The 26,149-nt window shown below is 39.7% G+C and overlaps 1 protein-coding gene across 1 annotated transcript in view; it reads left to right on the top strand.

Annotated features, from left to right (window-relative positions):
- LOC137497198 (A disintegrin and metalloproteinase with thrombospondin motifs 12-like) overlaps positions 1-26,149 on the top strand; it is a 273,946-nt gene that overhangs the window by 52,024 nt on the left and 195,773 nt on the right. The window contains exon 5 of the mRNA XM_068225728.1: positions 8,362-8,486. Within this exon, the coding sequence (XP_068081829.1) occupies positions 8,362-8,486 (125 nt within the window). The remainder of the gene's footprint in view (positions 1-8,361; positions 8,487-26,149) is intronic.

Here is a 26,149-nt window from a genome sequence, read left to right as displayed (position 1 = left end):
TTTATAATCACACCCACTGTCATCTCGTCCTCTTGATGTTCCTCATTCACCTTAATTTACATAGGTGGGGTATCTAACACTGATGTGAAGCGATAATAGAAATTTCAGAATGTTTCTGAAGACTCATACTGTATATAATTGATGGTATACTGGAGTGAGTTTACATTAATTTTAAATCCCTTTACATAATGACCGTGCTTCACATTTTATTTAAATGAGGGGCCTTAAACATAACATGCAGCCTATCCCGTGAAAATGAAATAAAATACCGCCATACGACCGTGAAGAAAATCAATATACTCCCTTTGAAATTGCAAAATCCTAAACTACAGTCTACATCATTTGCATGCAATTAGTGTTCTAAATTTTAATAGAAACTGCGACTCTCTAATACTTCAAAAATAATACTCATCACTTGTCTGGTTCACTCAAACAGCTCTCCCCCGGCAGGCATTCCATGGGGTCCTTAGCTGAGCATCACGGCAGCGTCAACAGCATCGAGTCCGAAGTTCGATCGCATATAGGCTGCTCCCATGATGACTCGAATCACGTTCGTGCCGAGAAGTTCTTGAAGTTCCGCGATGCGCCGAATATGTGCACACCTCGTGCACGTCGATCTGCTCCCTAGGATGACGTCGTCGTTGGTACACAACACAAATGAGGGGATTGTAGTGTAACCGTGTTAATTTGTGACACATTATACTACTTTACGATCAGAAAAACTCATAGAATCAAGTTCCCTGATCAAGCAATGGTATTGTTCACGTCGCCCATCACTCTCCCTCATTCGTCTCCATCATCAGCAGTTAGGCCCAAGTTACAGACGTTCTGACTTTCACTTCACGGGCTACTTGATAATGTTCTCACAAGTACGATTTCAACTCGGCCTATTTCACACTAGTCTGTATGGGATACAGAGTTAATTACTACTCTAGGGTTTTCTTAGCTGATACTGCCCTTTACAAATTCATTACCAGTGTGCCGCTTGTTCGTCTCCCAGGTTATCATTTAATATTATACAACTAACAAAGCTCGTCCACGATTTTATTGACATTATTACACTCGTATACTGAGTTCTACTGAGGCGTCGCCTACTAGCGTTTAAGTCACACTAGAGTTGCTCCCGTATAATTTTATTCTATGGCTTCGCACGTTATATAAATATTCATCGTCACGTCCTCAGAGGATACGAATACCCTCACACATTTACCTAAAGTTATATCATTGTTAATGTTATTAAGATTATTACGAAACTTGTAGACACCAACGAATCGCTACTGAATTATCAAACAATTTTTAACAAAGACTTGTTGAAGAATCGCTCACGACGTACGCAACTTCACACTGCGACTGGAAATATCGAAGTGCCTTACTGTTCTGAATCAGTCTTCTTAAGTAGGGAAACCGTGTTAGACCTTATGAAAATTCACTCCGCTTATCGGTAATTTCCATCATTGGTTGAGATATCAGATTGAAGCTCTTTCACTCTAGTTTTCACTGTTCGATTCTCATTACCGTCGCGTCGTGCGTTTTGATGTAATCTCCATAGCGTCCTTTGGCGGCTTCGTGTGGGAGGGGCTTGAACTTGGGGAGCTTCTGAATTTGCTCCCGCTATCCACTTTCACCACCTGGCAAACACCGGTTAGGGTGCTTGTTTACTGCGTACTTGGTTACATTTCCATTATATACAACACTTCTTGGCGTGGTGAATCTGCATAAATTTGGCCTGTTATTACGAGCCTTTATTCTTGGAAATCCGTCAAGTATTACCTGATTTCTGCAATTAATCCTTTTGAAACAGTTGAAGTCTTCTGGATTGGTAGTAGCTTTTTGCGGGAGAAAGAGCGAAGAAATTATATTTTCCAGGTTTGAAAGCAATGTTTGTGACCTACTTAGCAGCGTGGGTATTCTCTCCTCTGTCGCGCCTGCCTGAGAGAGCTTTTGCCTGCAGGCGAAGGAATGACCTGTTATAGCAAGTACGTGTAAATAGAGTCTGGCCAATGGAACGGACAGCACGTGACTTGTATCCCGGGAAGGGTGAACGTGCGCTAACTTGGGCGCTCATTAACGCATCAGAGCGCGGAAAACGGCATATTTGAACTGTAGAATGTCCTGATATCCTCCTAATGATGTGATGAACGGTCACAGTAGGTCGCATATAAGGTGTCAACTCGAAAGATCAGCACCAGGCAATTATGGAAACATTGGAAATGTGACTTTACAGGATAATTACCTTAATTCTAAGGAAGGCTAAAAGAACAAATTAAGTGCTGATAAGGGTTAACGCTGGACAATAATTTCTAAATGCAGAACAGACTGATCTCTAACATCACAGCGACTTGTTACGGCACTTTTGAGAAGAAGAGGAAGAAGAAGAAGAAGGGATTATTGGTAAAGGTTCTGGGGCTAGTTATTAGGTATGACATTTATAGTTGTGGACAGTCCGGGCTAAGGTGGAATCAACTATGTACCAAGAGCAAATGAACGTCTTTCTTATTCACAGACGGTCCTTCGTTGAATAAATAGTTTTGATTCATTTTAAATTTCCTTTCCACTAATTTGTTCAGTGAGGATAATTACCTAGTTGTACTTCCGCTTAAAACAAAAATCGCCACCACCACTACCACCGGCTTTTTGAATTAGTTCGAGTATGCTCCGGACTAAATTTAGCCCTGCTCTAGAGGTCGTTTAGCTGAGGGTTATCTTCGTTAATATAGAAAACGTGGGTGAAGTTGCATTAGTAGGCAAAATACGAGAGATGAGAAGATATATAGAAAGTATGAAAAAAGACCGTTTTTTTTTAATTACGACGATATTAATTTCAAGAATACATACCGCGTTCATACTTGCTACATGAGAACTATTAGAACTACTTGTGCATCCTAACCTACACGAGCATGGTTCTAATATATGGCTGCCTATATCTGCAGAGAACAAAATTGTCATTGCTCTGATTTATTACGGAATATAAAAAATCCAAGAAGATAATGCAGATTTTCACGGAATTAGGCCACGTTCAGCTGAATTATATATGATGTCCCAGTTGCTATCGACAGATTCTTGCCTCAGTACATGAAGCTCCCGAGGAAGAAAGTTACTGGCAATGAGAAAGTTTCGCGATACTGCTTAATTCTCTCAACGCATTATTTGGATTGTATTAGTTTATAGTCGGCATTAATTGCCAATTTAGCATGTTTAACATTTAATATTAAGTTATAATTATGCATTTGAAAAATAACAAACCTCCTTTTAATGAGCTATTGCACTATACAAGCTGAGCTTTGACAACTGAAATCCCAATTCAGCCGTTAACTTTTCATTCAGTCTACCCTCTTCCAATTGTTCCCACCTATTTGTACCAGCAATCATTCTCGCTACTTTAATGTCTGTTATTTCTAACTTATGAACAAGATACTCTGAGTACACCCATATTTCACTCCCATAAATCAAAGTTGGTCTAAAAACTGACCGGTATAAAAGTAGTTTCGTACGGGAGCTGACTTCCATCTTACAGAATACTGTTGATCGCAACTGCGAACTCACTGCATTAGCTTTACTACACCTTGATTCAATATCACTATACTACTAGCCGGAGAGAACACACATCCTAAATACTTGAAATAACTTACCTCTTCCAGCTTTTTATTCCTAACCTGACATTCAGTTCTCTTAGTTTTCTTACGTACTGATTTCACTTTAGTCTTGGAAAGGCTAATTTTCATCTCATACTCATTGCACCTATTTTCAATACCACACTAAGTTTACCTGATATGCACGAAACACTATTAATTTCTTTTTTCGCCTCTTTTTCTCAGAGTTTTTTACTGTCCAGAACGTTTTCCATGCCGCACTTCCCACGACTTCTTGGATCCAACATTTATATTTTTCGCTCTTCTTTCTTTCATATAGGTAAAACTCCTTGTCTGCAACAGTCCTTCTTTGGAGCAGCCTTTCAGCATAATCTGTCATTAAAACCAAGTCATCTTTGTACGTCGAACTGCTTACTACATTTCCCTCTAACTGAATCCCACCCTGCCATTTTTTTATCTTTCAGGATGTAATGCGTGTAAACTATGAACAACAACTTTGAAATATTACAACCTTGTCATACCCCTGTAAGTACTATGACCAAGAGCTCATTCTAGCATCAGTTAGCACCACAACTCAACTGTATGTCTTTGACTGATTTTAATAACCTGTCCTTAATCCCATAGTCCCGCAGGACAGCGAAAATTGTTTCCTCGCTACTCTAGCACATGCCTTCTCCAGATCTACGAAACATGAAACATTACTGTATATTCCTCTCGTAGCATTTTTCAATTATCTGACGCATACTGAAAATCTGATCCCGACAACCCTTCTGTGGTCTGAAACCACACTGGATTTCTTCCAACTTATTCTCAACCACAGATCGCACTTTTCCTTCCAAACTGCCAGTGAAGACCTTGCCTGGTATACTGACGGAAGAAATGACCCGATAGTTGTTGTGATCCTTCCTGTTTCCTTGCTTATAGATAGGTGCAATTACTATTTTTGTCCAATCAGAAGGTACCTTACTAACATTCCATGCTAATATTATTCCATGAAGTCATTTCATCCCTGCCTTCCCACTATATTTCACCATTACAGCTCTAACATAATCTATCGCTGCTGCTCTATGACAATGGAGTTTATTTACCATCATTTATATTTCCCAAGCGTAATTAATTCCCTAACATCATTGTCCTCCCCGACGATCTCGGTTGTTGTTCGCGACGTCAAAAATTATTTCATTTTACATTAAGAAGAAATTATAAATATTCTTCCTCCTGTCCAGCTATTCCCTGGGTCTATTATTATTCGCCTGGTATACCCAAAACACTATCCATTTCTTTTACCCACTCTTTCTCAGATTCCTTATTACTGTCCAGAAAGGTTTTCATGCCGTTCTTCCCACGACTTCCTGGATTCAACAGGTATATTTTTGGCTCATTTTCTTTCACCTACATACAACTCCCTGTCCGGAATTGTTCTTCTGTAGATCCATTTGTGATACGCTCTCCTTTTACGTTTACAAGCTGCCCTCACTTCATCATTAAACCAAGGTGTTCGCTTTTTCCCATCTTTACACACAATTTTGCCTAAGGCATTCCCTTGATGTTTCTAGTACTCAGTAGTACCTGCATGCCACCCATTCTCTTTATATTTCCTGAACCTTCTTATTGTGTACTGTTTGGAACTTTCCATTAGTCATATACATGTACTTACGTCTAATTTCCTCGTCCTGGAGATTTTCTTCCCTTATTCTTCTGGAGTATGATCATGTACCACGTAGGCATGTGTAAGAATTTATGAGACATGATAGTGCCTGATGACATCATAGCACGAGTACAAAGATTATATGATGAAAGAGTTGTGTAGTTCTCCGGGTTGGGGGTTGGACGTGGGGTCAACAACTCTAACCCGGAAAAAGCACTTGTTACGGAACCAAAGGAAAAAGGAAGTCGGACGGACGTAACAGATAAATAACCCTGGCAACGTAAAAGGCACATGAATCGATATTTTGCGACACGGAATGTAGGAACACTGGATAAACCTGGAGGATTACTGATTCTGAGGAAGGAAATGAAGAAACATAATGTGTTGGTGGTAGAAATGCAAGAAGTAAAATCGAATGGACGTGTAAAACTCGAAACTGGGACACACAACTTGTTCTATAGCTGTGGAAACAAAGGATACGGAGGTACAGGGCTCCTTGATAATGCATATAAGAATGAGGTACTGTACTTTAAGCCCGTTAATGACACACTTTATATTCCACGAGAAAAATCGCGCTTCATCAATCTATCATATGTGCACGATGGCCTCTTCAAATTTGGCCCACAATAAGTATTTATTGTGTCTGCATGTACAAGGCTATTATTCCATTAGCCAGGGCGATATTTTTCCGATCCTGTGTTGTAGAGATGTTCTCATTTGTACATAACCGGTCCTACCAGCGAGGGAACAGAGTATTGATTTTTAATCGAGCTGTCAGCTGTCTCACGTGACATACTAAGAGCGGTCTCATTAGGTGCAGATCTGGAAATTGACAATAGGAAGAGACGTGCCGAGATAGCTTGCCAAGTACAACGGGAAACAGTGTGATTTCAGGACTGTGAAGTGCCGATTATTCAGGGTACATTCTGACATTATGTTCTGTACGCTAATTATTTAATTTACCAACTAAATCATTTTCAACCAAGGGAGATAATGTCCCCTTCAAATTTGGCCTACGAGAAGTATTTATTGTGTCTGTATGTACAAGGCTATTGCTATGATTGTAAATTGGTGACATTATGAACATGTGACAAATTATAATGAATACAGAAGTCCGTTATTTGATAGAATCCTAAGGATCCTAAGTTTATCACATAGAAGGAGTGGTTAATGTGAATTAAACTACTCAGAGGCAATCCTTAAAGAAATATTGGCAGACTATGGTGGGATCAAAAGTAACGGGAAAATTATTAACCATCCGCAAGAGACAATGTCAGATATGCAGATGATACTGTTGTCATAGCTGATGACATGCCTGCCCTTCAGTGCATGATAAACTCCTTAGTTCAGCACTGTGAAGAGTTTGGATTATATGTTAACCCCTCAAAGACGAAACTGATGGTGATCTCTAAGAAGACTATTCGGACAAATCTCATAATTAAAGATAAAATAGTTGAGCAAGTGTCTTCTCTCAAATATCTGGGTACCATCTTGGATGACCAATGTAACTCCAAACGGGAGATAATATCTAGAATTCAGCAGGCCAGGAAATAATTCATTACCATGAAGAAATTCTTTGAGAGGTCAGATCTCAGTCTCCAACTACGAATTCGTATGATCCGCTGCTATATATTTTCTGTTCTCCCTATATGGATGTGAAAGCTGGACTCTGGATCCAATCATAAAAAACGTATTGATGCCTTCGAAATGTTCCTGTATCGCCGGTTAAAAGTGATTTAATAGAATCTGAGGGTGTCTTTGTAGAACGAAACATTTCATTTTATTACTAACAGGTTTATTTAACAGATATGTTATCATGTTCTGTTATATTTCGTGTTTGGACAGACTAGAGAAAATTAGAAATGAAAGGAGAAAGCAAACGATGAAAATATAGTGGAATGCAAGTAGGAAGATCTAGACTGCGATGATCATAGTTAAGGACAGCGAATATAACGGATCCAAGCCTGAAATATGATGGAGTAAAAGCGGCTCTGAGGAAAATATGGATGATGATCTCGGCGATATTGTTATTACTAGTTTTCTTCTCTCTAGCGTTTTTCCCACGTAATTGCAGGGTCCGCTTTTCTACAAGCTTTCCATCGCTTCCGTTCCTTGCCGTCAACTGGAGTAATGCCCACCAAGCACATGCCCTCTGGTAGTGCGTCAAATCTTCTCTTCCATGGCCGTCCCCGTGGTGCCACCTTATTATTACTGTTATCATTATTATTTCTATTATTATTATTATTATTATTATTATTATTATTATTATTATCGTTTCAGCCATCTATGGGCTGCGATTACGCAACTTCCATTGCTTCCTCAAGTTCTTTCTCCTTCCTCTTTCGCCAGTATTCCTTCATCCATTGGCTTGCTCGTGCTCGTTCTTCTGCCGAGAATACTCTATTCTTCCTCGTTTTCTCATCAGTTAGGGCCTTCACCTTCGCAACTCTCTGCGTGAAGATTTTTCTGTTTGTTACATCTTCTGCAGTGATCCCACATTTTTCTAAATCTCAGTGGACTTCTATTACCCATGGGACTTGTGTCTTGCTGTTCTCCTAGAAGGTGAAGATCCTGTTGGCGATCTCTCTGATCCCATCCTTTTAATATGTCCATAGAACGTCAATCTCCTCATTTTCATTGTGATGGTGGTGTTTTCAAATTGTTTGTATAGTTCTCGGTTTGGTCTCATGCGAAACGTAAACTTGTCTGATGATTTTACGGGTCCAAGAATCTTTCTAATGAACCTCCTATCTTTCTTTTCCAAATCTGAGAGTCCCTTCGAGGCTATTGTCTAAGCTGCGTATAAACATTCAGATTTGACTATCGTGCTGTAGTGCTTGAATTTGGCCCGGTAATAGTGTGACTTAGATTTGTAGATGTTCTGACATAATCTAAATGCAGTTTTCATTATTATTATTATTATTATTATTATTATTATTATTATTATTATTATTATTATTATTAATGACTGAATAATAATAACATCGGATTCTCCTGGTGTTTAGCGTTCATGAACTATAGCTCTTAAATGGAGAAAACCATATTTTTCTCAGCCCAGTTAGATGTACTGTTTATGATTGTGGTGATGAATCGTAATTATACATGAAATTTTAATTATTTCAGTTAGATCTGCGGATCAGCGGTGATGCACCGAAAACGCTTGAGAGTTTCGGCGAATGGTGTGAGAAGATAAAACCAAAAGAAGAAAAGCATCCACATCATTTTGATATTGGTGTTCTTTTAACAAGGTAAGGACACGAATGTTATCTTCTTCATAGCTTAATAATCTTTGAATATTTATGCTTCATTCGGCAGATTTTGTCATTAAAAACACTTTCTTCTGACTACACAACTAAACAATTGCCACTATATTCGTTTTTGGCAAATAAAGGAGCCTCTGTTGAGTCCATTGTCTTATCTAGTAATATATAATAGGCTCTTATTCTTGCTTCTTGTGCGAGCTACATGGTAATTGACAACAAAGAGAGATTACATTTTCACCACACACGTACTCCATGAACTTCATACACCATTGAGATATATTATCTGCAAAAGCAACTGGTAATTCCGGGGCGGAAAATTTAAATATGAGACTTCGCGCCAACTTTGTCCAGTTTGTAGTCCCGTTTCTTCTACTAACACAACAAACATACCCGTTGTCAGAAATCATCTAAGTCCTACAAGCATTTTAGGGTGTCCCAAACGATATATATGAAGTAACAACAACAAAATACATATACTACAAACAAAACACAGACCAGAATGTCACGGAAACGAACAAATAACTCATTTCACTACCCGTAAGAAAAATTCAAAAATATATTGTGAGCTCGATGTTTATTAATGTACCGTAAGTAATTGTAATGTAATGGAAGTTTGCAGTGCTCCGTGCCATCCTATTCTCAGCTAAGCTTTTAATCTCTGCTACAATTTTTACTATTACTGACAAAATGTGTTTTTGTATACAGTAGGAATTGAAATACTTAGTACAACGTTCTATAGCTGTAAACAATGACAGCTATATGAATTTCGTTCTAGAAGAACACCTTCAGATTCTATCAAATCCCCTCTAATCGATCCAAATATACTATCTTTCCTCAGCTAAGCTTTTAATCTCTGCTATAATTTTTACTATTACTGACAAAATGTGTTTTTGTATACAGTAGGAATTGAAATACTTATTACAACGTACTATAGCTGTAAACAATGACAGCTATATGAATTTCGTTCTAGAAGAACACATTTAGACTCTATCAAATCCCCTCTAATGGATCCAAATATAATATGTAAAAATAAGTTTACATTGTATAAACTTGCCAATGATTTTGAAATGGTGATATTGAAGTAAGTAAGACAATTTATAATTGTAAGTCCATTGTTGGCACTTTTGTTACTTAAAGAAAGTTTTCTGTATGCAATTATCTTAACCAGCTCCTGCCACTCCAAATGTCGGACTGAGTCCATTTCACATGCTTTCTGGCCAATCATCAAATTTCTGCGACTGCGCGAGTTTCTTTGATTAGGGAAAGTAAGAAAGCTACGTGGGCAAAATATGTGTCATCCATGACTGTACATATTCCGTCATCACAAGTGTGGACAAAACTCCGCCGTATTGTTGGAGTACAGAATGTGCCCTCAGTCCCCGGCGTCTCCATTAATGGAGATATTGTTACGATTCCTTCAGTCATTGCCGACCACATCGCGTCACATTTCGCAGATACGTCCAGCTCTGGGAGACACGACTCTGCATTTCTACAAATTAAACGCGAAGCAGAGGCATACCACTTCTCTTTCGCCTTTAGAGCTTCGCATCCCTACAAAGTGCCTTTCAAGGAGTGGGAGTTTCGGAGTGCGCTATGCAGAGACATTGCTCCTGGACCAGGAAATATCCACAATCGAATGCTTAAGCGTTTGAGTGGCAGATGTCTCAAGGATATCCTCACACTATTCAACAGAATATGGAGTGGGGGAGTATTTTCATCCCAATGGCGTGAGGGAATTGTGATACCAATTCCCAGGCCATGTTAGTATCCAAGTTATAGGCCAATATGCCTTACAAATGGCCTTTGTAAGATATTTGAAAGGATGGTTAATTGAGGTCTTGTGTGGGCCATGGAAAAGGAAGGTCTCTTGTCTAACTATCAGAGAGGTTTCCGCTCTCATCGGTCTTCCACTGATCATCTGGTCAGGCTGGAAAGTGCCATTCAGAAGAAGTTTCTCCGGAAGGAACACCTAGTCGCCGTGTTTTTCGACCTGGAGAAAGCTTACGATACTACCTGGCGATATGGAATTCTCTACACCCTACACCAGTGGGGATTTCGGGGAAATTTGCCAACGTTTATTGAGAACTTCATGTCCCTCCGGCTCATTCGATTCCGAGTAGGGATTGCTTTTTTTAACATTACATACAGGAAAATGGAGTCCCTCAGGGTACTGAGTATCGCGCTGTTCGCAATCGCCATCATCGGAGCCCGCAGTCGTTCTATCGCTGTATGTAGACGATTTAGCTCTACATTACAGATCCGGTAGGGTGACGTTTGCAGAGAGATAGCTACAGCAAGCTATTAACCGAGTCGACATAGGCCCTGCAACATGGGTTTCGATTTTCAGCGGCGAAAACCTCAGTTGTCGACGTCGGATTGTGCATCCTGAGCCAGAGCTCAACTTCAGAAGAAGTGTCTTATCAGTGGTAGACACCTACAGATTCCTGGGTCTCCACTTTGATAAGAGACGTGGCAGCCTCACATCTGTCAGTTAAAGTTTGCTTGCATGAAGAGACTTAACATGATTACGTTTCTCAGCTGCACTTCGGGAGGGCTAAACGTGCGGTGCTGCTACGTTTTCACACGGCAACGGTCCTCTCCCGAATTGACTATGGAAGTGCGGCTTATGGCTCAGCATCAAAATCTACGCTGAGTCTTTTAGACAGTATTCACCATAGTGGAGTAAGGCTGGCAACGGGAGGTTTCCGTAATAGCCCCATTCCCAGTCTGCTCGCTGAATCGGCAGTTCCCTCTATGAATAAGGAGGCAGCAGTTACTCCTCATGTATGCTACCAAAATTCGTAAAATGCCGCTATATCCAAGCTATCAATGCATATTTAGTACCCAATACCACCAGAGGTAGTTCCACGACCGGATATATGTCTAGATCTTCTTCGTGGACCCAAGGTGAACACGGATTCCTCCGTTTATCGGAAGTATTTCAAGGACTTCGTTCACCAATATCCGGCCGCAAAACATATCTCACGCTCTAAAGTAGGATATGAGCACGAGGTTCACGCTTCCTAGTGTATGTAGCGTGTACACTGCGGAGCTGTACGCCATTTTACAAGCTCTGCAGTTTGCATTGGTTGACGGAAGAAACCACTTTCTTATTGGGACCTTTACCATAATCCTCCATAGCTCATGGGACCATGTGGCAACGAAAGTAACCCTGTCGGGTCATGAACACATGGGACCATGCTCCATGGAAGGCGATAGTCAAGGGACCTTTTCGGCCTGTGACAATGCCGTCTCATCGGAATTTTATATACCTAATCCCCTCACATGAGACGACAAATGCCCTTACGGCACAGCAAGGTCACTGCTACTCTCCCGTTCCTAAGATCTGAACCCCGGCCTCTCAAGGTAGCATACAGTGAACGGAAGAGGTTCTGGATACTAAATTTCGACATAGATAAGAACAAATAACTTTCTATAAATTTACTAGGCGCTCGTTGAAACATGTACAAATCTATTACAACCTTGACAGACTAACACAAATTTGACAATTATAAAACACTTGTTTAGCAACGGGAAAATCCGTGCTACCATTCACATCAGCTATCTCATCCCCATTCCAAAGAAAATATCTATGTGGATTACAACAGTTCGCTGATAACATTTTTGATACAAGAAATCCTCTCTATACAAAGAAGAATGTCCGAGAGTATGATAATTCTTGTTCACATCACATTTCTACCTTTTTTGTGGTCTATCAACCCGCTGAACTTAAACTGTTGAGTGCTACAGAAACAACCATAATAACCCTTAAATATTTACAGTTATAAGCTATGCCCCTCCAAATGCAAGTATTCCACGGGAGTAAATCCCACATTACTTATCTTTAAAATTAATTAACACTGGGAAATTTCGTCTTAGAGTGGCCGCCTATCTTATATTTACCGCCACCGAATATCTATAAAATAAATTGGAGAAAATGATCAAATGCTCCGACAACAGAATAAAATCCCTTCCATCTAACATGAAAATGAATGATGTGGTTACGAGTCTCCCATAATATAATTAAACTGTACACAGACTTATCATCGAAACTCGTCATTTACAACCACTATCAATGGACTTTCACGAAGTCTAAATTCAAAAAGAACACTAATTAACTAAAAACATGATCACACCCTGAAAGAGAAACATATATTATACACATGCAAAGAAAGCAATGGCTATATTTTGCCTCGTAAAAATCCGCTACATGTGCGAGCTGCCGTTCTCATCTGTACTACCAAGGTTCGAACACAAGACACTGGTCGTCTCCATCAAGGATGCTGAAATCAAGCCCTAACTACCGTAATCATGTAAAGTACGGTCATAAATTTCTACACTGCTTTGGATCATGGCTTGTGGCGTGTGTGGTAGTTACGTAAATATTATGTCTTTTATTCACAGATTAGCATACTGGTAGAAAGAATCAAATTCCTTCGCTGGGCTGCTCACTCAGCTGACCTCTCCCTAAAGGACTCTCCCTCTCTGGGTTGTAAATCACGGCTGTCGCCTGCTTCTCTGCCACCAGGCTAAATACACAATTCGACCCTCTTACTATAGGTCAATGTGTCAATAAATTCACTCAATTGAACTGACGCATTGTATTCATGTTCAAATCAGCTCATACACTTTCTATATCCAAGAATTATCTCTCAAATTAGGCCGCTAAATCATATCAAATTCCGTCAACTCTTCAGGGGTTTGGGGTTCAACCAAACGTTCTCTTCCCCGTAACATTTACCACACTTCCATCAGCCTACAACCAAATAACAATGTTCCCTAATCTCTGACCACTGAGGCGAGAGAGTGTACCTGACATCCCCTAACTTGATGCTCAAATATATCGGCATAAAATCACCGATCAAATTAAAATGAAATGATTATAGTAATAATAATAATAATAATAATGATAATAATAAAATTAAAATAAAATATCAGAATTTACCAACACACTAAATGGACATTTACACGTGTAGCCTAACTTGTGTGTGTGGGAGGGCGGATATTCGAACCTTTGCACAGAACACTTAACACAACTTCAAATACAGCCCAAATCTTACACTAGCATGCAGGTCAATCTACTGTTTGCTACTTTTAAAATAGAGTGCTGTAGCTATACCACGCTTATATCTGTTCAGGCACTTGTTGAGGATCCTGTCGCCCGATAATCCCTACTCATCTTATCCAGTCACACAGATGAGGTCCGCGACATTAACCTGCCAAAATTGCGACTTATTTTCCTCCAATTCTCCTTAAGAGCACTCGTCAAACCCAAATACAATAACATGCTCATGCAGTCACTAAAATGGGTCCCAAATTTTATACATTCCTCCTAGTTCATTTCCTTCCCATATACAATCAAATTATTTAAACTAAACTGGACTATACCGACCACTCTAAGTGAACTAGCCTATCAATTTAATATTATCATTAACCCTATCCTTACACTAATTTCTATTTACAAGGGGAAATACTACCATTGGAAGAAAATCATAGCTTAGTTCTCAACAGTTTGGTGCATCCTGGCCCGTCCGGATGTCCAGGGGCCTGCCGATGGCGATTACTCCATGACGCTGGCTCGTAGAGTCCTGTGTTCTAGATGTACCTTGACGTTTCTTGAATAATCCATATCGGTGGTATTGGGATCACTGGGAAATATATTTTACACAGCTTTACACACTTCTTGTTCACACGACACCATCAAACTTCCCCTTCTCCTTTCTCTGGCTAATGAACGATACGTGTTGATAGTTTTAAAAGATAACTCAGCTAGTCTACTTCACTTGTGTAAGATATGACGGACATTCACGGTTTTCTCACTGCTAAGTTTATCGCCTCGGATTGCCGTGACGTCAGCTAACTGTATTTATCCTGATATCCTGTCCAGTTCCTCTGTTCCTGAACACTTATCACTCCCCGTTATTTAGTGCTATAATTTCATCCTGAATTCTGTTCATAATTTAACGTGGATTTTTACAGTACTTTATATCACACTCCTATTTTTTAAAACAAAGTTTTAAAATACTGGAATTATATTCCTCGAAATTGATCTCTCTCACTGCTACGGAAATTAGTCTCAAAACTAGCGTCCTCCGTACAGAGTTTGATACTCCATTGCGTAATAACTACACAGTCATAATATACGTCGTAATTTCGCGTACTTACTGGCTGCTTCGCGGCCGATATGTCATGCACGCATTACTGTCGTGCAATTGCTTTCTCTATTATCAACGCACAAGAGAAACTATCTGAATTACACTCCCGTTTTCGATCACATTTACCATACAATGGAATGGCAATACCGCTCGCGAACCGGCCGTCGTTTCGCCTCTGAAGCTCCTTCTCGACTCTCAGCCACCCTCGGAAGTAGTAATTTATTCATATAAAATCGGAGTGGGGAGGGGAGTCCTCATTAGCATCTGGCTTCACAGTTAGCGTGAGGACGCCAAGCCAATTACGTAATCTTATTTAGGCGCATTTTCGTAGGTGACATTCTTCTACCTTGATTTCTAATTTTGCCATTTATCCAATATTCTTCTCATTGCTCTGACATGTGCTTCCTGGTTAAATTATCCTTTATTAAGCCGAAAACACCTCTGAAATCACCCCGTCGCTTTGGCATCACTGTGCGTTGGCATTTGTTTTCAAGGAGAAGTCAGCAAAAACAGTATTCTTCTTCGCCTTCTTCCATAACGCGCGCTCAGTTCGGGGGTTTTCTGAGCCCTCAACTGCGTGCTCTAGGCGCCTCTGTGTCGCGAAGTATTGTGCAATGTGATGCAACTACCAGCATCCACACAAAGGAAATTACAAGCCTACTTCTATCCCAGTTATATAAATCGAAATAAATATTCACTGTGGCGATACGGTCACATCATGTGCACTGACTCGTTAAGCTCTCCGCAGTCCAGTGAAACCTGTTTCTCGCAACACCCACTGGTACTGCAGATTCATGACCTTCTAGACAGGTTAAGTGACGCTAGCACCAGAATTACTTTCGCGTGGCTTCCAAGCCACGTTGGGATTGCGGGAAACGAACTTTATGAAGCTGCAAAGGAAGCGGTACTTTTCCCTCCAAGACCTATCAATGTACCCGCTAAAGATATTTGTTCTCAGCTACGTCAAACTCTCTTGGCGTCCTGGGAATCGGAGTGGCTACCTATCCGAACTCCCAACAAGCTGAGACCAATTAAGAAGACAACTACCGTGTGGCAGTCCTCTTTCCGGCCTTCACGCAGAGAGGCCATAGTATTGTGTAGGCTGAGGATAGGTCATTTACGATCTACGCACTGCTATCTCCAAAAGATTGAAGACCCCCCAGTGTGTTCTTGTGGTTCCGACTTCACCGCGGCCCACATCCTCACAGAGTGCGCCTTTCTCTCTGTCCTAAGACGGAGCCTCGGCCTGCAGGAAACACTCGAACGCATACTAGCCGTTGGCGCGACAACTACTGATCTCGTCATCCGCTTTATGTGCGACAGTGGATTTTTTTGTTGCTGTTTGCTTTACGTCGCACTGACACAGATATGTCTTATGGCGACGATGGGATAGGAAAGACCTGGGAATTTGAAGGAAGCGGCCGTGGCCTTAATTAAGGTACAGCCCCGGCATTTGCCTGGTGTGAAAATGGGAAACCACGGAAAACCATCTTCAGGGCTGCCGACAGTGGAGCTCGAACCCACTGTTTCCCGATTACTGGATACTGGCCGCACTTAAGCGATTGCAGCCATCGAGCTCGGTGACGGTGGATTAATCAAGGCTGTAAATTACAAGTGTACTGCTACTCAGGGAACGCACGTTCCCTTATGATTCTCTAGTAATTTTTAGGCCTAATTCAATAATTTTTGTTTTATTTTGTTCTGCGTTTCCAAATTTCTTTGTTGAATTTATAATATTCTTTGATTTTAAGTTTCCTTTCCACTAATTTGTTCATAGAGGATGATTACCTAGTTGTACTTCCTCTTAAAACAACAACAACCACCACCACGACTACTGCTCCGTGCCATCGTATCTTTTTCTAAGCATTTATTCTCTGCTACAAATTTTACTATCGCTGACAAAATATTTTTTATGTAGGAATTGAAATACTTAGTACAATGTACTATAGCTGGACATTGTATAAACTTGTCAATGATTGTGAAATGGTGATATTGAAACAAGTGAGACAATTTATAATTGTAATTTGTAATTATAATTAATAATTGGCACTTTTGTAACTTGAAGAAAGGGTTCTGTATGCTATCGCCGCGCCAACTATCGGACTGAGTCCACGTTGCATGCTTTCTGGTTTGCTTGTCTGTGGGGGACAGGAAGGGTGAGGAGGAATGGTAACCTCTTTGCTCAGTTAAGACAGGGTGATTGCTGATTGGCTGTGGTTTATTTGTATTGGCATAGGCCTATATTGAAATACTGAAATATATGTAAAGACTTTGTGAGTAATAAATGTGTAGCTATGAATTAAAGAGTTACGTGTATGAATTTCTCTTCAGTAATTAATAATAACCTACTTAATGGTGTTGTTCCTCGAGTCGCTGCCTAAATTCACAGAATTTAGTACAGATAATAGTAACCTGACCCACATTCTAGCGGTATTGGTACTTAGCGCCGGAAATGTTATTTTAATATTTGAATTAATTTAGTTGCGCGAAGAGGGGGAATACTTTCCAGATGTATGTGGTCGTAAAGGTTGGTATGGTTGCTTGTCATTAGGGTGTGTACTTCTAATGCTTCTTTTATGTTTAGATATTTGTTTCTGTTTTCGATGTGAAATGTTTTTGATCTGTGTTTAGGTCCGTGAAGTGGTGCGAGCTGGAAGGTGATTGGGGATTTAAATGAGACTATGGATTGGCCAGGTGGGAAACTGGGTGTTAAATTTCTAGATCCTAATGCGCGGGTAGGAGATAGGGATCTGCGCTCAGATGGCCTTCACTTAAACCGTAGTGGTACATATAAGTTAGGAAATTTGATTAGAAGGTTATAGGGAGGTACATTCAGGGAAATGGCGTAGATAAGGGAAGAAGGAACTGCAAATCAAGTAACGATGACATAAAAATGTTAGTGCTCAACTGTAGAAGTATTGTAAAGAAAGGAATAGAGTAAAGTAATTTAATAGGTTTACACTCACCAGATATTGCAATAGGAGTTGAATCATGGCTAAGAAATGATTTAATGGATACAGATTTTTTCACGCAACTGGAGTGTGTACCGTAGAGGTAGGATAGGAACTGTAGGAGGGGGAGTACTCATTCTGGTGAAAGAAAAATTTGTAAGCTACGAAAAAGTTAAAGATGATAAACATGAAATTCTATGTGTAAGGCTAATCTCTAAAGATAATAGGCAACTTGATGTTTCTGGAAAGTACAGACCGGCAAAGGGTAGCGCAGACGCTGATTCAGAATTATTTGATAAGATAATCAGCTAAACGGGAAACGATAAGGAAAGGAACGTGATTGTATCTGGTGATCTCAATTTACCAAATGTCAATTTGTAAGGTAATTCGAATGACAGGAAGCATGACCAACAAATGGCAAATATGTTAATATGGGAAGGACAGCTTATTCAGAACGTGATATAACCCAATAAAGGGAAGAATATCCTGGTTGTGGTGCTGGTAAAACAAGATGAGCTCTACAGAGAAACCGAAGTAATAGATGGTATTAGTGATCACGAAGCTGTTTTTGTGGTAGTTAAAAATAAATGTGACAGAAAGGAAGATAATAAAGTTAAGACTATTAGGCGGTACTATAAGGCTGAGAAAACAGGCATGAGGGGGTTTTCAACAATTTACTATGATAGGTAGAAAACGATAAATAAAAATGTAAACAGAACCTGAGATGGGTAAAAACCAATTGTTGACGAATGAGAAAATTATTTGTACGCATAAAGTTGGCAAGGAATGGTAAAGATCCACTATATTATAATAGAGAAATAAAGAGACTAAGAAGGAGGTGCAGGTTAGTAAGAAATAGAGTTAGAAACTGCTGTGTAAGTAAGGAGAATTTGAAGGAACTTACTAGGAAATTGAATCTAGCAAAGAGGTCAGCTAAGGATAACATTATGGCAAGCTAATTGGCAGCCATACAAATTTTAGTGAAAAATGGAAGTGTATGTACAGGTACTTTAAGGCAGAAACAGGTTCCAAGAAGGATATTCCAGGAATCATTAATGAACAAGGGGAGTGTGTATGTGAGGATCTTCAAAAGGCAGAAGTAATTAGTCAGCAGTATGTATAGATTGTTGGTTACAAGGATAATGTCAGATAGAGGAGGTGACTAATGATAAAGAAGTATTAAAATTAGTCTATGACAACAATGACATTTACAGTAAACTACAAAAGTTGAAAACTAGAAAAGCAGCTGGAATTGATAAGGTTTCGGGGGATATACTAAAGACAATGGATTGGGATATAGTACCATATCTGAAGTACTTATTTGATTATTGTTTGCATGAAGAAGCAATAACAAATGAATGGAGAGTTGCTATACTAGCCCAGCTTCTATGTATAAAGGAAAGGGTGTTAGACATAAAGCTGAAAATTACAGGCCAGTCAGTTTGACATGCACTGCATGTAAGCTTTGGTAAAGCATTCTTTCTGATTATATTAGACATGATGATTGCGAAATTAACAACTGGTCTTGTAGGATTCCAGCAAGATATAGCAGATATCCTGGATTCAGGAGGTGAAGTGGACTGTATCGCGATTGACCTATCTAAGGCATTTGATATAGTAGACCGTGGGAGACTACTAGCAAAAATGAGTGCAATTGGACTAGACAAAGCAGTGACTGAATTGGTGGCTATATTTCTAGAAAATAGAACTCAGAGAATTAGAGTAGGCGAAGCTTTATTTGTCCCTGTAATAATTAAGAGGGGAATTCATCAAGGCAGTACTGTTGGACCTTTATATTATCTTACATATATCACGTAGGAAAAGTAGGAAATATCACAATATGAAGATAAAGTTGGAATTCAAGAGGACAAATTGGGGCAAATATTTGTTTATAGGAAGGGGAGTTAGGGATTGAAATAACTTACCAACGGTGCTGTTCAATAAATTTCCAATTTCTTTGCAATCATTTAAGAAAAGGCTAGGAAAACAACATATAGGGAAACTGCTACTTGGGCGACTGCCCTAAATGCAGGTCAGTAGTGTCTGATTTGATTTTTGATTTGATTGAGCTGTTATATACTGCTAGTCTGGATGTTGCTGGCTAGTTGCAGTTCCTTTTCCCCAATTAGGCAAAAATCCTCTACAGATTCAATTTCATGTGTTAAGTTCATTTCATTGTACTTTTAATAAATTGATAGAATATAAATATTTCAAATATTTACTTTAGCGTATATCTGATTTGGTTGTCAAGTGAAAATAGAGCTGATGGACCAGGAGCCGGATCTAATATTTCGTATCATGGCAGCCAATCAGGTTGGTATCTATGTACTAAGCTCTTACATTACTTTTTCATATTTCTTGTAATGAGAAAAAATTTTTAAGTCCAATATATTTCGAAGTATTGTTTAAAATGCGAAGTATGAAAGATAGTCCAATAAATTGCTAGACAGTGCCTTTATTTTAACCGACCATTATTCGAAAAAATGTTCGGCCCCGGGCAGGCCTGTGAAGAGGTCGTCCACCATAATAATAATAATAATAATAATAATAATAATAATAATAATAATAATAATAATAATAATAATAATAATAAGCACGTTAGAAGAGTTTGGGGTAGATAAAAAAACTAGAAATTTAATCAAAGAAACCATCACTGACACTACATCACAGGTTAAGTTTATGGGTATGTTGTCAAAACCATTCAAGTTCGAAACAGGTGTCCGACAAAGGGACGGGATGTCACCACTTCTGTTTAATGTTATACTTGAAAAAGTGGTCAGAGAGTGGAGGAAGAGACTGATGGAATTAGGGGTGAAAAATGGAATATCACTGGGAAGATCTGGAGTCAAAATTGACTGTCTAGCATTCGCAGATGATATGGCAACACTGGCAGAAGACACTGAAACAGCCAAGGTACAAATTGAAACACTTCAAGAGACTGCTGTAAAGACGGGACTTCAGATATCCTTCGAAAAGACGGAACTAATGATTCAGGACAAAAAGGATCCGACACAAAATATTGTCACCAAATATGGAACAATTAAAAGAGTACAGAAGTTTAAATATCTAGGGGAATGGATAACCCCAACAGGACTACCAGGAATAGCATTACAGGAAAGGGCAAGAAAGATGGAAGCAGCATACCAGTTATGTCGAAATGTCTACAATAAAAAATCAGTTTCATTCACTGCAAAAATCAGACATTACAACACTGTCATCAAACCAGAAAGTCTATATGCGATCGAATGTATTTCACTGAACAGGAAGGGCTTACTAGAAAACATTGAAAAGACAGAAAGGAAGATCTTGAGGAAGATACTAGGGTCCAGGAAAGTGAGTCAAGAATTTAGACTGCGACCAAATGAGGAACTATACAAAAGGACCGAAAAAATCACAACATCCTTCAAGAAGAGAAGACTCTGCTTCTACGGACACATTAAAAGAATGCCACCAGAGAGAACAGCCAAGCGAATTCTGGAATACATGGAGAACAGGAAGACACAAACTAGCTGGCTTAAAGGAGTCAAGGAGGATATGGAGGAAAATAATATATCACAGCAGGCAGTATACAACAGACAGGAATACAGAAAAATCATCAACAAAATTAAGGGATTCCAAGATCAAAGTAGCAAAAAACGGACCGGCAACAACTGGTCACGAGAACGTAAAGAAGCCCACTCCGAAAGGATGAAGAAGTACTGGGCCGATCGAAAGAGGAAGAACCGTAAATGAATGATGCTTAACGTGGTCCATAGTAGACCTATTCGAAAACAATAATAATAATAATAATAATAATAATAATAATAATAATAATAATAATAATAATAATGATGATGAGGTAGGTTTAAGAGAAGTAGAGAAGTTTGAGTGGAAGTTCCTCCGAAAGGTAATGGGCCCAAAGATTGTGACTGGACAATACAGGTTGCGAGGACGAAAGGAACTATATCAGAAAACCGAAGGACTGATGGAATCCATCAAGAAGAGATGACTCAAGTTCTATGGCCACCTATTTAGAATGGATGTCAAGCCGTTGACTAAGAACATTTTTCTATACACGATAGTAGACCGAACGAATGTGATAATCTGGTTCGGAGAGGTTAGGAAGGATCTTAAAAAATTGTACAAAATCGTGAAGACATTACCGACACCAGATTAATAACTTCAAGGGCTTTTCTTGAATAACAGGAGAAGCGGGTGGACAGCAGAAAAGTGACAGGCTGCCAGAGATAGAGATTGCAACGGTACTGGGCTGCAAACAAAGCTTCCAAAATCTGTAAATGTTGCTTATTGTGGTCTCTAATGGCTGAAAACGTCTAAATTACTAATCATAATACAAATAACAACACCAACAACAACAATAATAATAATGATAATAATAGGATTCCTGTTCCAACATTCTTAATTTTCATTTCTGTGACTATAGCCAGTCTTCCTGCCTTGGCTACAATGTTTGTCTTCAGAGTGCGTACGTGTGTATGTATGTGTATGTGTAAGGGGGGGGGTTCATCCTCCCCGAATCACAATTTTCGCGCCGTGGCGGGGTGATATGTGGCTACTAGGAGAGTAGTCACTAGCAGTCCACCTCCAGATATCGGGCGACCTCTGGAATATAACGCCTTACTCCTATATGCAGACTCTCTTGGGGGTTAACTGAATATATCATTAGCTACTCGTGGGACCAAGAAAGGAACCAGGTAATTTTAATTTTAATTTTAATTCAACTAAGGCTGCCGGCCTTCAAGCACCGTCTTTTAAAGGTGATCCTAAGAAACGTAACGTTTCAACCGTGGTGTTGATCCCTCTGCTCAAGAAGCGAGTGAGCGTACTTTGCCTCCATTCCTGGCTGCCTCCAGGATCGATGGACAGAGCTTCCTTACAGAACGTCCGTTTCTAACTGGTAATGCCGTTAAGGATATTATTGGCGGTGAGGTTGATGATATATGGAAGCTCCATGACGGATCCGTACTTATCAAGACCACTACGGTCAGACAAAGCAGGTGACTGGCTGCTGCGATGTTCGGACCAATGCCTGTTTGGGTGAAAATGCATAAGCCCCTGAACTCCTGTAACGGAGTTAGCTTTAGAAATGACTTAATCAAAGCCCCTGATGATGATCTAATCCGGAGCTCCATGCAGTATATACTTTCCCAAACTTATTTCAAAGCAGAGTGACAACGTGAAACTAGTATACCCTTCGAAAGTTAACGAATCTAAACTTATTGAGCAAAACACCATTTTAATGACGTTATTTATAAAGAAGAAATACATGCTGCAAGAAAGAGAATTTCAGTAGCCAGGGCCAGCGTTCCCGATCACATCATGATACGGACAATTAAGAACGGAACTGCCTATGAAATTATTACTTTGAATGCTCCAAACCGGCTTTAACAATTCACTCTGAAAGAACCGGTACAGTTCCCATTCACAAAGGAGAGGACACTGATTGTCTGGGTAACCGGTGTCTAAAAACCATTTGTAACGAAATTCGTAGGGTAATTGAAAGAGTGCTTGACCAAAGGATACGTCAGTATATGAAAATAGTTTTATTGGAACCAGAGGGGATTCAGTTCCCCAGGTACACATCTAAACACGTTTATATCAGTGGTGGTTTTGCGTTCGGCAAAAGTGAACAAACATGACGCTTGCGTGGTGCTCTTAGGTACCAGAAAAAAAACCTGTTGACATGGTGGGGCAGCTCTATATAGGGAATAATCTCGACTCAACAAGTATTTCCGATAAACAGACGAATCTCTTTATTACTTAACAACCGAGATACGAAACCAGAATAATGATCCCGCCTAATTTAAACGTGGTGTATTTCAAGGTTCATCACTATCTTCCAGTGTGTAAAATTTAGCAACAGATTACATTCTTGCAGAATGATTTGAATAATGCATAGCCGGTACTGTTCCAAGGGAGACTGACAATAATGAGTTTCGCAGATGGCAAGGTAATCATCGGTAACAGTGTGGACAGATAATGAAGTGACAAAAATTTCCCTACAAAGTTTTCCTGAAATAGGTTTCGACATCAGTATTTCTAAATCTGTAGCTATATGTATCAAAGAAGGGGAAAATGAAAGCCACAGCATAAAGCAATAAGAAATAAGAACACAAGCCCGTGGTGAATCAACAAATTACCTAGGCATAAACGTCTCTGATGAAACTATATTTGATCCTCAAACCACCCTTAAAACACTACGACACCGTATATAAGAGCGTTCCAACCTTATATTGTAGTACAGCGTAGATGGAGCGCGCTGTTGCGAAATTGACCCGTGAAGATCACGTTCGAGTGTGACTCAAACGGGGCGTCACAGTTCCATATTTTTCGTAATTTTGTAATTTTGAGTTCATTCATTCATAAAGTTTTATTTGTAGGATGGTAAAATAAATACAACGTAACTTAATCACTCTCGTTGCTCTTAGGCATTGGACGTACACATTCTATCATTTCTGCAAGGCCTGATGCAGAGTCCTTCAGCCAGGCCCAACGCACAGCACTTCAAACTCATGAGCCCCGGCAGCCAGCCCGTGCAGTGCCGTTCTCTTCTGACGCGGCAGCGTACTGGCCCACAGCACTGGTCTCATACAGCCCACCGCAGTCCACCTCACTGGGCGGGCTCAGTAGAATAACCTTGAGTACTTCTCCACAATAACATGTGCGCCGTGCACAACGAAATGTTCACGTCACACTACTATTCGGATCATTCACTTCACGAATTCCCTTACGATAATGACATATTTTAAATTAGGCTAATCGCATTTTGAAATTAAACGGTAGAAACTCTAATAATAATAATAATAATAATAATAATAATAATAATAATAATAATAATAATAATAATAATAATAATAATAATAATAATAATAATAATTGAAAACAAACGGACACTTTATTGTAAACTAATATTCGTTTGCAATTGACATCAAGTTAACTGAAAATGAATCTAAATAACACGAAGCATATTCATGGGGCTTCATTCGCGTTTATCTCAAAATAAAATACCAACAGAAAAGACGTGCAATACGCCAACAACAAAAACAAACCTGAACTTAGCTTTTACTTAGTGTGCATACTTTATTGGTCATTGTTAATGTGATCGAATGGAATTACTGTAAATGAAAGGAAGAGTATCAGCATTGTGTGGTTGTAGAAGAGACCGTCCTGCGTTGAGAATGAAGCCCGCTGAACTGAAATTTCTCTCTGAAGCTGAACTTGATGCTTGCATACATATTACTTTCTTAGCGATTTGGTGAAATTTTGGATAGTTTTGTCCATTTGTTCTCCAATAGGACGCTCTATCTATCTTCTTCCATTACACAATTTTGCTTTAAATATCTTTCTAGCTCATCTCTTGGAATAGGAGCATCACGAACGACAGTCCACGAAGAAAACTTCATTAATTTGGCAGGTTGTGGCATAATTGTGGAGTCTGATGACACGGAAACATTGGAATGCTCGTTATTCAAGCACAACTCGTTCATCGTTAGTATCTTATCTAATTATAAGAAGACAAAATCACTCCAACTCCTTTAATCTATACTAGCATAATAAAGACAGAGCGCTAATTTTGTTGGTTTGTGTATATCTGGAGGGTAATCTCAGAAACTGCTTGACCGATTCTAAAAAAAGTCCTTTACTAATGTAAATATACGTTATCACTGAGGGACATGGACTGTATTTTATTTTCAAAACAATTCGAGGTGGGGGGGGGGAGGGAGCGACGGGGGAGATATAAAAATAATAGGGTAAGGCTTGAACATCAACCAAATACGACTTTTAAGTTTAGGATCCGGTTCAGAAGTCTTGTATTGTACGGTTTCTAGTTCGTTTGTTGCTTCTTTTTTTACCTCACGATTTTTGCCACTGTTTCTTTCCTTTTGTAACTATAGTCCACATTCGTTTCCGATAACAGGATAGACAGAGAAGTCAAACTGAAAACCACAGCAAATTTGATCGGCTCCACTCGACCGTAATGCAACGCACTCCGCTGACACATTGAAGCAGTCAGCCCATAAAACTAAAACAGCGCTGTCCTTGGATCACCGCGTAGGAACGGCAGAGCGCTGCCCAGACCGGCCCGTGCGATGACGTCACGAGCTTCGTATGTTCGAGCCTTTCAAAGCCCATTGCAGTCTACTGCCCAAGCAGCTCATGGGCTGGGCCTCTCTGCATTACTCTGGCCTGATGTTCCCGCTTTGGATGAACCGGGATCGGGAGATGACCTCAAGATGATCCGGATGATGAAGAAAGTCTTATTAAAAGTTGTTCATCGTCGACATCGTCCTGCAATTCGTCTGCTTCTCGACAAATCTCTTTCATACTTCATTACTTCGTTCACGTAATTTGCCCAATTGTCCACCGTAATGTTCTTATGGGTACACAGCGGTTATTAAATGTTCCATATCATTCTTCTTGAATGATACGTTATGATACCGGATGTAGTTTTCACCTTGACCACACCATCTCAATAGGGTTTAACTCGCAGTGATAAGGCGGGAGACGTAGAATCTGCTGACCTGCCACTTTTGCCATTTCA

Source organism: Anabrus simplex, chromosome 1 (assembly GCF_040414725.1).
Source record: "Anabrus simplex isolate iqAnaSimp1 chromosome 1, ASM4041472v1, whole genome shotgun sequence".
Classification (NCBI taxonomy): domain Eukaryota; kingdom Metazoa; phylum Arthropoda; class Insecta; order Orthoptera; family Tettigoniidae; genus Anabrus; species Anabrus simplex.
Note: the sequence above shows the minus strand (reverse complement) of the source record. Positions and strands in the feature narration are given on the sequence as shown.